Source organism: Mytilus californianus, unplaced genomic scaffold (genome assembly GCF_021869535.1).
Source record: "Mytilus californianus isolate M0D057914Y unplaced genomic scaffold, xbMytCali1.0.p SCAF_3, whole genome shotgun sequence".
Lineage (NCBI taxonomy): Eukaryota > Metazoa > Mollusca > Bivalvia > Mytilida > Mytilidae > Mytilus > Mytilus californianus.
The window spans coordinates 125927470-125942476 of record NW_026262679.1 but is presented as its reverse complement, the minus strand read 5'-3'; the positions used below and the strand labels follow the sequence as shown (position 1 = coordinate 125942476).

Sequence of the window (15007 nt, the reverse complement as noted above, 5' to 3'; positions counted from 1 at the left end):
TTCCGTTTTGAATTTTCCTTAGAGTTCGTTGGTTTTGTTATTTCAAGATGGTATTACTTTCACAACAAAACTTAAATTAGTTTTAAGTCGACTTCATGTTGAAAATTGACACTGTCGGTGACATTCAGGTGTATCTGTCTCGAAGCATATGTTTAGCATATCATGCAACCAAGTAGGCCATTAGATGTGACGCAGTTGATACCATATATTGTTGAACATTTAAATCTAAGTTGAAGATTTCGAAGGGTCCCAGGCCGCCCTGTATAGTAGTCAAATATTAAATTCAACATTCAGGAACCGAGGGGCACAATCACGTCTTATGATTCAACAGTAAGTGTTAGAGGCGGATCCAGGTTTCTTTTTTAAAAGAGTGGATCTAATTCTAAATAACAAAATATATAGAGCAATGCGAAAAAATAATATGACGATTCTATGCTAAAATTGATGTATTTTCCAATCAAAGGGCCATACATCCTCTATTCTGAAATTATTGACCTTTGATGAAAAGATGCCTTTACATTTTGAAAAAAATAATAGAAAAGGAGACATTTATGCTTGCTTTATTAAGGTCTAGAATCTTTATAATATATACCATTTTGTTTTATTTGTTTAAATAGTTATTTGTTTTATATGTGATTAAGATAATAACACTATGTTGACTGCTGTACTCCAATTCTTGACATTTTCACCTACCACGTCTATTTGTTTTTATTCACACATTTTTGTTAATACAATGGAATTCTATATGACTGTTATACAAGTGAGTGACTTAGCTAGCTTTAAAACCAGGTTTGATCCACCATTTCCTATATATGGAAATGCATGTGCCAAGACAGGAATATGACAGTTGTTTGATGTGTTTGAGCGTTTGATTTTGCCATTTGATGAAGGACTTTCCGTTTTGAATTTCCCTTGGAGTTCGGTTTTTGCGTTATTTTAATATTTGCTATAAAAAAAAATTTTTTTTCTAAGTAACACTTAAAGAAAAAAGTAAAATAACAAAAATACCGAAGTCCAAGGAAAATTCAAATCGGAAAGTCCCTTATCAAATGGCAAAATAGAATCTAGAGTTGTAACACGTGTATCACCTTCACTGGTGATCCCGTTGATGGTTCTGTCGTATAGTTGTCACTTGTTTAGACGTTCATATCAAATAATTGGTTCTGTGACTGCATCTTACGATCCTGTATGACATTTAATGTAGCTAATCTGCAATCATTTCCATCTTCATGCTTAATATACTATGTACTGTCTTACAACTCTATATTCTACTGACAAGGAAAAGTAACACTAGGCCACCGAAAGCTGAATTTTTAGTTCAGTCTAGGTGGCCGAGTGGTATAGAGTGCTGGACACAGAGCAAGCGGTGTTGTCACGATATCCCAATAATATGAGTTCGAATTCCGGCAAGGAAAGAACAAAAATTTGCTTCCGCAAATTTGCAGATTTCACATTATTGTGCTGATATTTAGAGTAATTATGTAGGACTCGGAGGTGCGATGGGGATGCTGTATTGCGATTGTCACGCTGAAGTCCGATGGTCTGCGCCGAAGTGCGATAATCCTTTTGCTTGCGTGCGATAGTCTATAAGATGCGCAATGGCCATAGGGTAAAATATAGAGCCCGTTTATCGTCTATGTGCATTACAAAAAAATTGTATGCCCTACTATCAAACGGCATACGTTTTTTTTTTAAATTCACGTAGACGATTAACGGGCTATATATATGTCTGTAGTCAAGTCCTTATGGTGATGGCTAGTTTAAAATTTACAGATGTTCAATTATCATGAGAGCTTAATGTTTATGAATACCAAACATTCAACATTTTCTACAGTTGCATTAAAAAATTCACAGGTGATCTATCTTTTTCCTTGTTCTTCACAACAGCCGAATACATTTTTCGCTTAATTTGTTTTGTTCTGACTAACTAAGAAGTATTTGCATTTCAAAAAAAATACCACACTTTTTTTAATCATTGTAATTATTACTGCCATTTAAAAAAATTGTAGCATCAATTTCTGAACGATTAAATAAACAGCTGCTTTTTTGTCTAAGCAATTAACAAAATATAATGTGAACTACAGCGTTACAGAGAGAAAAGGTTGGTAGAAGTTAACATTTTGTGACTGGGTAAGGTGACATGTCGTCCTGCTAACCTTGTGAACTAGCACGTTAAAAATCCGGCTCAGCGTGTAGGTCTAGTACAAAACAGGCTAAATATTCATATTACATTAACATGTTCTCGTCCTGATTATGCATATTAATTAGTTGCTAGACATTTAGCAGCCATTCATCATCATCAATTTATATATATTTGGTCGGTGTAACAATAGAACTATACCACTTTGAAAATCTATAATCGTTTAGGTGATGTTGGTGCCGTCAGGATGTTCTTATATTGAGATATATTTCACAAAACGTTTCATTTTCATACCCCGCTACGAAAGGAAGGAGGAATAAGCTATTTTACGTCTGTTAGTCCGTCCGTCCAATTTCGGCGGCATTTTTCTAAGGAACTACAAATCCATGTGTCCTAAAATTATCCATTAAGATACATGTGCATGTGCTGGATAAATGATGTGATGAATTTTCAGAATCGTCGTTCATCAAATTTCTGTTTACTGCTTACATATATACTCTTACACATAATAGCATATATGAAATCATGATTGCATTTTTCTCAGGCACTACAAATCAGAGTTTCTAGGGTATCATAATTTATGTGAGCTTGCTAAACTGCATGATTCATTTTTTAGATTCATCACATAACAACTTTCTGGTTTTATCTTTGATATCATATATTCCTGCGCATGATGACCAGAAGGAACTTTTATCGAAATATTAATAAAATATCTATTGTTGACTATATAATTGTAAACAATTGGTTTTTGAAAAAGTGAAAAATATAGATTTGTTAATTCTATTCTTAAGTAGTTTGGCAGAAAAACGTTATTAACAAAAGTGATAATTTTCCATTGATTCCTGTAACTTACTTTTCAACAACCTTAACTCAATTTCAAAGGATATAATATGTGGCAAAAGCAATTTTATGAACAGTTAATATTGTTGGAATCACTAACTTCAATATGATGTGGCGAATATTGATATTCGTCAATGCTGTAAAACACCCATTAAGTGTTCCTTATTTTCAGTGAGATCGCAGGATTCTTGTTATGTACAACAGCTTTTATGTAATAAATGTACAATAGAATGAACACACACATGGACTCATCATACGGGTATTCTATTTATCGAAATATACTAAAAATGTACCGATTTTTTTCATGTTCTTCTTTTGTATGTACAATAATAAATTTTGGAGATAAAAAAATCAGCAAACTATGCTAACTAACTAAACTCTATACGATTCAAACGACTAACCTGTATTATACACTTGGAAATTAAACGGATATCAATAAAAACGTAAGCATAAAGAAATAAAGAGTCTCATATCAAACATAATACAAGCACGTTGAATCAGAAAAAAAGATGCTCTTCCATCCTCTTTTCGTAGAATAACAGCTTGGTAGTCCCCTATGATGAGATATCCGACACAAAATTTGGAAAAAATAAAATTTGTAAAATTGATAAAATGTGTGCTACTAGACTGATTTCTATGGGATTTATCTAAATGTATCAAAATGTTTTGCATGATAGATTGATTGATGTTTGCTTAAGTAAATGTCCAGTGGCAATTATTTAATGAATGTTCACGGCCAATAAATACAAGAGGTATGTCGTACAACAATGGACAGAGCGGGAAATTTGGAATGCCACTGAAAATGAGGGTATATTGGATAAGGAGAGAAATTTGGCCTTGGAACAAGTCCTCTACTGACGTTTAAAAGAGTTGTTGCATGGATTCGTAACCTACAGAGAGCGTGACTCTCGCACTCCCTACACGACGCAACGGACTGAACGTCCTCATGATGACAGGAAGCGGCTGCGAAATTATTATTCTAGCACGACCAAACAGACCCTCATTTTGTTGCAAGTGTTAAATCGCCAGTAGGAGAAAGAAGGTATATATATATATATATCTATACCCGAGTCAACTCTTGGGGTTTACATTTTTAGAACTTGGATATATGTTTGATGTAAAGAATGAAAGGCTTAATATTATTGTTTTCTCTTGTAGCTTAAAGTTTTGTTAAGTTATAACTAAACATGGACATTTTTTTTTCATCTGCAATATTAGATATGGACTTAAGGTTTGGATATTTTTTTATCGGTATAACTATTGATTGCGTTATCATTGAATTTATTACAATACTAAATATAATTGTTATACATATATGTACATCCACGGTCACAAAATCTGCCGATACCTATATTTTTGCATTGCATCAGGTCATGATTTTTCTCTGACTAAATCAATTGGTTGTTGGATGTGTTTTGATTGATATTTTATTCTTAGATACATGATTTTTCAGTCATTGGCTTTTAACTAGCTTTCAGTAACTGCAAGTACTCATGTATCCCTATCTCGTGTTTTTTAAAGTTTTTGTTACGGTTTGTTTTAGCTTTGTATCGATCTGATGAGTTAAATTAAGGCAACATTAGTATACAGCTTTTCGAAATTCATAAATCGATTGAGAAAAAAAAAAACAAATCCGGGTCATAAACTAAAACTGAGGGAAACACATCAAATATAAGATGAGAACAACGACACAACAGAAACTCAATACTAAATTGCAACACACACAGAAACGAACTATTATATAACAATGGCCATTTTCCTGACTTGGTACAGGATCGAACATTTTAAGAAAAAATGGTGGGTTGAACCTGGTTTTGTGGCTAGCCAAACCTCCCGCATTAATGGCAATGTTAAATATAAAATTAAAATGACAAGATTACATGACAGGACTACAATACAAATAAACGGGAGAACATACAGGACAGAGACACACGGTCTTTTTCAGTTGATTTTTTACTCTTGGTTCTGATTATATACTGTTTCATCACTTTCCAGGTTGGGGGGAAAGTTTGGAACGAGCAAACATGTTTCAACCCGCCAAATTCTGTATTTGCCTGTCCCAAGTCAGGAGCTTTTTTTAAGTGGTTGTCGTTTGTTGCTATATATCATTATTTGTGTTTCGTTTATGATGTTGTGCATAATTCAGGCCGTTAGTTTCTCGTTTGAATTGTTTCACTTTTGTCGTTTCGGGGATTTTTATAGCTGACTATGCGGTATGGGTTTTGCGCATAGATAAAAACCGTATGGTGACCTATAATTACTAACTTCTAATTCATTTGGTATCTTGTGGAGATAAATCTCATTTTTTGCAATCATACCACATTATTTTCATATAGAAGGAAAAGAAAAATTGTGATGGACAGGTCAAGGCAGATATATTTAAAAACATAGAAATAAATAAAACAGACCGGGGATCAAACAGAGGGGTGGTTGTACGTATGTATGTAAACTCTGTGTATATTCATTGAAACCAAATGACGTCAAATATAATTGTAGGCCTATACTATTTTTTAAAATGGGAACAGGTGAAAGAAAGATAGTCTGTATGGACGTAACGATTAAAAAACAGGATCTAACAGAGCACACTGAATCTACCAGAAAATATACTGAAGATGACATTATCAAAATGCTGGACTTTTTGATCGACAATATATTTGTTGAGTTTGGAGGATTTATATTTCAACAGACAGTCGGTATTCCAATGGGAATTAATTGTGCACTCCTACTGTCCGATTTGTTTTTGTACTCGTATGAAGCGGAATTCATTCAGAACCTTCTAAAAGACAAAAAGAAAAAGCACCTTGCGAAATTCTTTAATTTTACTTTCCGATATATTGATGATGTTCTATCATTGAATAACCCATATTTCAGCCAATACTTACATCTCATATATCCCAGTGAACTTGAAATTAAGGATACTACTGATACTAGAAGGACTGCTTCATACCTTGATCTTTTCCTCAATATTGACACAGATGGACGACTTCACACTAAAATCTACGATAAACGGGACGATTTCAACTTCCCAATTATCAATTTCCCATTTCTCAGCAGTAACATAACCTCTGCCCCTTCGTATGGTGTTTACATATCTCAATTGATACGTTATTCTCGTGCTTGTTCACACTATACGGACTTCATATACAGGAGTGTGCTCCTTACGCAGAAACTGCTCCAACAAAGTTATGAGGAGGACAGATTAAAAATGACACTCCGTAAATTTTACGGACACCATCACCAATTGGTTGATCCATACGATGTGTCTTTGTCAAAACTTACTAAGGACATTTTTACCACGTGTTAGATTGTGGTTTGGCATTACGTCGTCTGATCTTTTAATTACCGAACGTGACTTATTCCCGATTGTGACTGTTTTGCTGAGTATAAAACCGCATTGCTATAAGACGTGTCACGGTACCTTTCTATCCCAAATTCATGTATTTAATTTTGATGTTATATTTGTTGTTCTCGTCGGATTTTGTCAAATGTCTTAACGTATTTTCTGTTATATTCGTGTGTTATGGTATAGATAATTAATCACCCCCTTCATTTATTAGATTTTAGTTTGGTTCAATGAAATTTATACAATATACTTGGTTTACGGTTTGATTCGGAGGAAACACCGACATAGCTGGATGATACAACTAGTTATCTAATTACTACCACAATTTGATATTAATAAGTATTGTAATTTTCATTGTTATTAATAAATGTAATGGCAGTATTGCAGATCTGGTCTTGGGTCAATCCTGGTCCTATCTTATTTTTGGGAAATATTGTTACAAATTCAAATGTGACGTCACTTTGTGTGTTTTTTTAGAATTTCAAATGTGACGTCACTTTGTGCGTTGAGGCTTTAGCTAACTCGGCTGTGTATTTTTATATGTTGGATTAAGTTGTTTTATGTAATGTATCCGTTTTTATTCTGTAGTTAGTCCCCACTTTGGTTTTATCATGTATATCTATTATATAGTCATTTTATAAAATTTACTGTTTGCAAAATTATAAATTATTCTAAATAATAAGGATGTTCTTGTCCCAGGCAGAAAATCCTGTCCGTGTTGGGCGCAACTTTTTGGAAGTTTTGGTCCTCGGTGCGATTCAGCTTTGTACTTGTTTTGGCTTTCAAACTTTTTTTATCTGAGCGTCACTGGTTGGTCTTGTGTGGACGAGACGCACGTCTGGCGTATTGAATTTTAAGCCTAGTACCTTCTGCTAGCTATTATTCGTGTGTTTCTTTGTCCTATATGTTCTCCCATTTATTTGTATTGTGGTCCTGTCATGTGATGTTGAGGTTTTGGTGTTGTGTTTGACGTTGCCATAAAAGCGGGAGGTTTGGCATGCCACAAAACCAGGTTCAACCCACCATTTTTTTCTTAAAATGTCCTGTACCAAGTCAGGAAAATGGCCATTGTTATATTATAGTTCGTTTCTGTGTGTGTTACATTTTAATGTTGTGTTTTTGTTGTGTCGTTGTTCTCCTCTTATATTTGATGCGTTTCCCTCAGTTTTAGTTTGTAACCCGGATTTGTTTTTATCTCTATCGATTTATGAGTTTCGAACAGCGGTATACTACTGTTGCCTTTATTTATCTAAGATAACCCGGTTTTGATAGGGTTCGTGTTTTTTTTAGTCTTTAGTTTTCCATGCAAACTGTTATTTTTCTTATGATCGTTTTTCGTTGTTTTTTTTTATTCGTCATGACATTATCAGTTTATTTTTAACTTATGAGTGTGAATATCACTTCCGACTTTTGACATTAATATTCTCTTCCTCTTGTAATAAATAACTGGAGTTTTTGTATCATATTTTTTAAAAAGAACGGCGATGCGTTTTTGTCTCTGATTTCTTGTACTGTGAACAAACAACCGAACCTAAACACACTAATTATACAACGCAGTTTGGTATTTGTTCTTTTGATAATGTATGGAATATTCTTATCCCAATAAAGCTGTCACTTACGTTTGGAATACCGTTTTTTATTATAAAATTTTCCTTTCTGTATATAGTTTCGATTAAGACTGTCTTAATTCATCAGTTCAATAATGTGTGTCCATATTCCAAAAGTGGTCTTATGAATCTGATATAGATGTTGATTTGGTTTTTTTTTTATTGTAAGTTTTAGTTTACTCAGTTCATTTACCGTTCTAATGCAGACTTAATTAGATTATTAATATGGCAAGTCAAAATTCCACCTGATGAGAGTGTGATGCCTAAATGCTTGTTATATTTCAACGATTTCACCATTATATACAATATTCCATTTTTATGGTTTAACATTGGAATTACCAATGTTTGTGTTTTCTTTGGGTAAAAAATTTTCGACTTATGAGATTTGAACATCTGTAAACTAGACATTGTGTCCATTCTATTTGATTCATTATTCATTTATCTTACTTAAATAGAATTCAATCCACCCTTTTAATTTTTACACCGTCATATTGATTATTTTACTTGTCCAACGCAAAAAAGTAAAAAATGATTTGTAAACTATACTTAACAAAATTTGTATAGGAGTAATAAAAATGTAAAAACATATATTGGTATGAAAAAACAAACAACTGTTCCTCTTTATCTAATCATTTCAAACGAATCTTTTTTTTTTTAAATTTTACCGTTTTATATGTAGATGTGTAGCAAATGTTCTTAACAGGTAAAACAGCAGGTTTCGTTACGAAAATTATAGCAACGATTCAGCTAGTTTGTCTGTCTATGCTTCATCGCTTTTTTTTAAGTATAAACAATCGACCAAACAATTACCAACTGTCTCAAATAACAATAGGACCTTATGGGCTGATTGTTATAATTGCAGCGGTGTCTTCTATCTATTCATTTTTTTATAAGTTCAATTCACAGATGAAATATTTGTTACACTACCCGAAAAAGGGATCTAAGAAGGTTTTAATGACAACCAGACTTATCGTAGTAACATTAGTTTCTGTTTTTGATAGATTAACTTATCATTATTTGACCTAGACTAGTTGTTATATAAAAAAAGTCTCAGAGTGTACATTGAACATTCAATTGAGTAATCAAATAAAACAAAAGTTAAAAGGGTATGCACGAAAAGAACAAATATTTGACGTCAATTTGATGATAAAAACAGGTTGAAATTGATATATTTTACCAACATTTGACCATTAAAAAAAAAATCTGGACAAAATTGGATAGGGTACAATGCCTTACCTAAATAGAAATTTTACCATCATTAACATTTTTGTATGAATCATCTTGAACCAAATCATTTATTCGGGTACGGTATTGACTCATATCTAGATATAAATAACAAATTCTCAAAAGGAGGCTATTGTGACATTTATTTAAAAGTTGTACAGCGTATGATGATCCCATAGACAAAAGGGGAAGTGTGACCGTCGTAGTCATTCGTCATGAAAAAAGCCATATTATCATTGGACAACATTGTTAAAATCATTAACTTCCATATAATGATTCTTATAATGGATCTTTAGATTCCTCAACATGTTCAAGTTGCCTTAGCATCATTTTCAGCATGATCTCGGGATTCTAGAGATTGGTATCTACAACAGATATAATCAAATTAATTCTGGGATGCTGTCATCAATTGTTTAATTCAATTGCAAAAAGAGAGTAAAAATACCAATAAAGCAATAAGAATAAAAGCAGTCAAGACAATCGCAACAAATAAATGCGAGGAACAAAGCAAAACATTACACAGGAAAGTTAAGGTTGAGAAATTCGAAACCCAACCAAAACGGAGGTAAACTCAGGTGCTCCGGAAGGTAAAGCAGTTCCCACTCCATATTTGGCACTCGCAAAGTTGCTAAATAAACATATTGCTGGAAAAAAATGTTCTTCTTTTTTATTATAAGTGAATGGACTAATAAATCGATTTATGAAACTATCTGATTTTTTTTTATTATACCTTGTGGATTGCTATTTTGGGTAAATTCGAGTATTTTAGAAGTTTAGATCAGCTACAAAAATGAATATTTAACACATTGTACCGCAATTAAGTTGTTTATTGTACAAGACCTCTAATTAGATAAAATTAAGTACTTTGAAGACAGGAGGAGTTGAGATTCATTCTGTTTACCAACTAGAAAGGAACGTTACAGTTTTCAAGCAATTATTCATTCAGTCTTATATTTGTGGTCATCTGGTTCCATAGCACTCCAAGTGGTAAGATGTAAGCAAAACAATTCATAATAAAAAGAAATCATTCAGATGAAGACATAAAAAGTATCCGGATTAATAAAACTTTGTGAACTAATACAATTATTCATAAGATATGCTCTGAACTAATGCTAACGAGACCGGGTGAAGGTATCGATACTTAATGTATCTATAATAAATGTAAAAATGTCAATAACATTTTGTTAAAGAGAGACCGTACACTGACCTATAATTGTAAACTTTTTATACATTGTGACTTGGATGGAGAGTTGTCTCATTGACACTCATACCACATCTTCTTAATTATAGAGAAGAAAAAACTGAGACGTCATCGTTCCCGTGCTTATTTGTCATGCTTGGTTGGCATTAACAGACCAGAATTTCGTAGTTCAACAACTTATTTTATGAATGCAAAAGTTTACTTAATAGTTTAAAAGACGAATTATTCCAGATAAAGAACGAACGCATTACTAATGAGAGACAATGCTTGAAAGATAACAGTTTAACTAAGGATATGACTTCGAGTTTAAGTTCTCCCTACGTTGCCATAGTGACCTTGTTCAATAGTTTAAATTAAATGTTTTGTCTTGATTCGGATAAACTCATTAAAGGACAAATAACAATGCAACTGTCAATAATCAAATAAATGGCTTATGGCATTCTAAACAGAGTGTAATTGGGAACAATGTTCGAGTTCATGTTGATACAACGTCGATTACCTGCTTAGCATCTGTTAAAAGAGGGGCGAAAGATACCAGAGGGACATTCAAACTGATTAATCGAAAATAAACTGACAACGCCATGGCTAAAAAAGAAAACGACAAACAGACAAACAATAGTACACAAAACACAACATAGAAAACTAAAGACTAAGCACCACGAACCCCACCAAAAACTGGGGGTGATCTCAGGTGCTCCGGGAGGGTAAACAGATCCTGCTACACATGTGGCACCCGTCGTGTTGCTCATGTTAGTACAAACCCGGTAAATAGTCTAATTCAGTAGGTCACATTCGTGAAAAAGGAACGGGATTGTAGTTACGACATTAGGAACATATCCGCTATCATCTGTGAAACGGATATTCCATAACGGTCAACCAACTCGTGATGGCGTCCGTACAATTTACGAAGGGATGATTTCAACGTCATCATTTGGAACTCTTGGTTTAATAGCTTCCTTGTGAGAAGCAACCCTCTTTGAAGGAAATCATCATAGGAAATACAAGCCCTGGAATATCGTATCAATTGGGAGATGTATACTCCGTATACAGCTGATGCGGGAATGTTGCTACATAGAAATGGAAATTTCATAATTGGGAAGCTGAAATCATCTCTTTTGTCGTAAAGTGTTTTTTTTCAACCGACCCTCATTGTCAATCTCTAGATGTAAGTCAAGATATGACGCAGACTTAACTGTATCTGTTGTATCCTTTATCTCTAGTTCGATGGGATAAGGGTACAACATAGTCACCAAATTTTGAATTATTCAGTTAGAGAATATCATCTATATAGCGGAAAGTAAAGTTAAAGGATACTGCTAACTTCTTTTCTGTCTTCCTAAGAAGTGCCTGTATGAAGTCAGCCTCATAAGAATAAAGGAACAAGTCAGTAAGAAGAGAGGCATTGTTGGTTCCCATGGGAATTCCGATAGTTGTTGAAAAACATGTCCTCTAAACGTAACAAATATGTTGTCAATCAAGGAATCAAGCATCTTGAAAATGTCAATTTCAGAGAATTTTTTGTTTGAATCAGAGTGATTTTTTACAAAGTAGAATTTATCCCTCCCTAAGACAAGATACTTGTATCTACGATGGCCATTCTTTTTTATGAAACAAAGCAATACCAACTCTTTCAATCTGTCTTTTAGTTTGGAATGGGGAATACTTGTGTAAAGTGTAGAAAAGTCAAATGTTTTAATACTGTTGCAAGATGAAAGAGTCTTAGATTGTATGTACTCTAAAAGATCTTTGGAATTTTTTAGTATCCAAATCTAATTCACGCCACCTCTAGAATAGGAAGTTTCACAATAACTTTGAAGCCCGGCTTTGATTGCTGATAAAATTGATGTTAACAATTTAGAAAGATGTTTCGTGGAGCACTTGTTAAGTTAGTTATAAGGAAAATCGAAAAAAAGGGTTAACAAAATGCCAACATAGAAATTTATATAAATCTTTTCAAGAAACTAACCTAAATCTGATCCCTCAGGCTGAATGGACTTTGCGTCTGAAAAATACAAAAAAAATATTTACAAGAAACATCAATGATCAAAAAAGTTAGAACACTAAACAGATAATTCCGTGACGATCATTTTCTGTACAAAAAACTGTAAGATCTTTGATCGTCGATATATAATCTTTCAAGGAACTAAAGATCTTTAATTCCTATGACGTCATTGTTTTTGTGCTGCTAGATAGGAGATTAAGAACAAATCTATTCCAAACAATAAGATATAAGGGAAGAATAACATGTCTATGACGCAACACTGTTAGAGTAGATTTCTTAAAATTTCACCTGTCTCTATTTACATCATCAATCTTCTTGTGACAATGTTTGACACTTATAGCAGGATTCAATCTTTATTCTCTACAACAGGATAATTAATAACATGTATCGTATTTAAAATTGTTTTATTGTTTATACATATATTATACTGAATTTTTTTTATGTAGAAGCTGTTTGGTCGTTTCCACTGCCAGTGGAAGTTTCCTCCCCGAGTATATCACCATCCCAGTAATTAACACTTCTGTGTTGACATGAATTATCATTGATATAACCATAATTATAAATCGACTGTTTATTAAAAACTTAAAATTTTTCAAAATACCAATGATTGTCTATCCCAGGAATTACCTGTCGAGGCATCTCATAGAAAGTGTTTGGCCGTTATAGAACACACATCTGTTTCATAGATAATCACAGATATGTTCCGAACCTTTCTCTTTTCTTCAGATGTGACGTCACAGAATGTGTACCTACCATGAAGAATCAATTGAGCAGAATCTGCTCACCATTTCGGAGAACCCGAGATCACTCCCAGGATATGTGGGGTTTATTTAGTTTTTTTTATATAATATTGTCGGTTTCTCTTCGACTCATGAATTTTGAATGTTTCTTTATTATCTGTCGACTACGGGTTTTGAGATACATCTCTTGTTCTCCACTGACGATTTAATTTTACCATCGCAAATTGGTTGATTATATCTTGATCTTGTATGTTTGTGACTTCATAAAAATTTCCTTCAATACTTTATTTCTTTTTAATCCTTGCAAAAATATTTTCATTACGACTTTTTCCACAGAGCAATTTGACGGGTTTAAATGCATGTTGGATAAACCTATCTAGGTAGTTGGTATTGATCCAGCTTGATATTGATGAAGCTGTGGCTCAAGTAATCGCTGTTTATTTATCATCATATTACAATTATAAATCTTGTTTCTGTGTCGTCCGATAATATTTGTTTTTTTCATTTCTCCTTACAAAATTTGCGGCCATATGTCCCGACCGTTGTTAATTTTTTTTCTATTTTAGTTTATTTACTTGACGAACTATTCATTATTTATATTTGTTAAAAGTTTACAAAATATAGAATTATCACAGGATTACCTTTTTTAGCATGAGTAACCAGACCAATCACCACTAAGTCTGTGACAAATAGAATAATTCCAATTATTATTATCGGCACAACCGACTGATCTGAAACAAAAAAGGCATTTATGAATATTCAGAATAAGTTTACTCAAGATATAGTATATTGACTGACTGAACACACAACGAGTATGCCCTAACAATTAAGATAACAACAGCAATGATAAAATTCGAGCATGAATTAATAAAACGAAATAAAGTATTCCATAGTTTTCATACAAATAGGAAAGGTACCCTTATTATGTTAAATATATCTATGATGTATGTATACACAACTTTGGCTGCTTGATCTCAAGTGATGTATGTATACACAACTTTGGCTGCTTGATCTCAAGTGATGTATGTATACACAACTTTGGCTGCTTGATCTCAAGTGATGTATGTATACACAACTTTGGCTGCTTGATCTCAAGTGATGTATGTATACACAACTTTGGCTGCTTGATCTCAAGTGATGTATGTATACACAACTTTGGCTGCTTGATCTCAAGTGATGTATGTATACACAACTTTGGCTGCTTGATCTCAAGTGATGTATGTATACACAACTTTGGCTGCTTGATCTCAATTATCATGATTATTGTCACGTCCTTTGAAAATATACTGCAACTGCATTTGCTACAACTTGTGAAAATCTTTCTTTTGTAACGAGAAAAAGTAAATGTTCCAGATATTCAAAACTTTTAATTTTCTCCTTAATTCCTTATATGAACTTGTTGCTACTTCAGTTCATTCACAAATTGTAGGTATTCATATTGCCACCAAATGCGCACCTATATCAGCAATTTTTCATTTATAGTTATGAAATACAGCTTATGACCAGACCAAAAGAGCCGTCTAAATTACTTTTAATTGAAGAGAAAATTAATGACACTTTCCGTTACCATCATTTCATTTTTGCTTATGATAATCAATTTCTATCTTATTGAAAGTTACTATCGTGACAAAAACGTATATAAAAAGCTATAACTGTATATAAAATATATGTGCTTATTTCATTTTCACATACGAACTCAATACAAAAGAGAAGTTTTTTCAATCCCTTGTTCTCTATTGTTAATTTTCCTTTTTGACGGTGATGTTGTTTGTCTCCTTCTTACAGTGTCTATATTTCCCAACTAGCTCGCTTGTCCGTTCTTGTTTCAATTAACGGTAATGTATATATAACTGGTAAAGAATAAGTTTAGGGATTTACTAAAAACTTTTCCCGCTATTAATCGTCGAAAT

General features: G+C 33.1%; 1 protein-coding gene across 1 annotated transcript in view; it reads right to left on the bottom strand.

Annotated features, from left to right (window-relative positions):
• Positions 1–12316: 12316 nt before the first annotated feature.
• LOC127733754 (complement C1q tumor necrosis factor-related protein 7-like) overlaps positions 12317–15007 on the bottom strand; it is a 44261-nt gene continuing 41570 nt past the window's right edge. The window contains exons 6-7 of the mRNA XM_052243069.1: positions 13739–13828; positions 12317–12357 (exon numbers count right to left, since the gene is read on the bottom strand). Of these exons, the coding sequence (XP_052099029.1) occupies positions 12317–12357; positions 13739–13828 (131 nt within the window). The remainder of the gene's footprint in view (positions 12358–13738; positions 13829–15007) is intronic.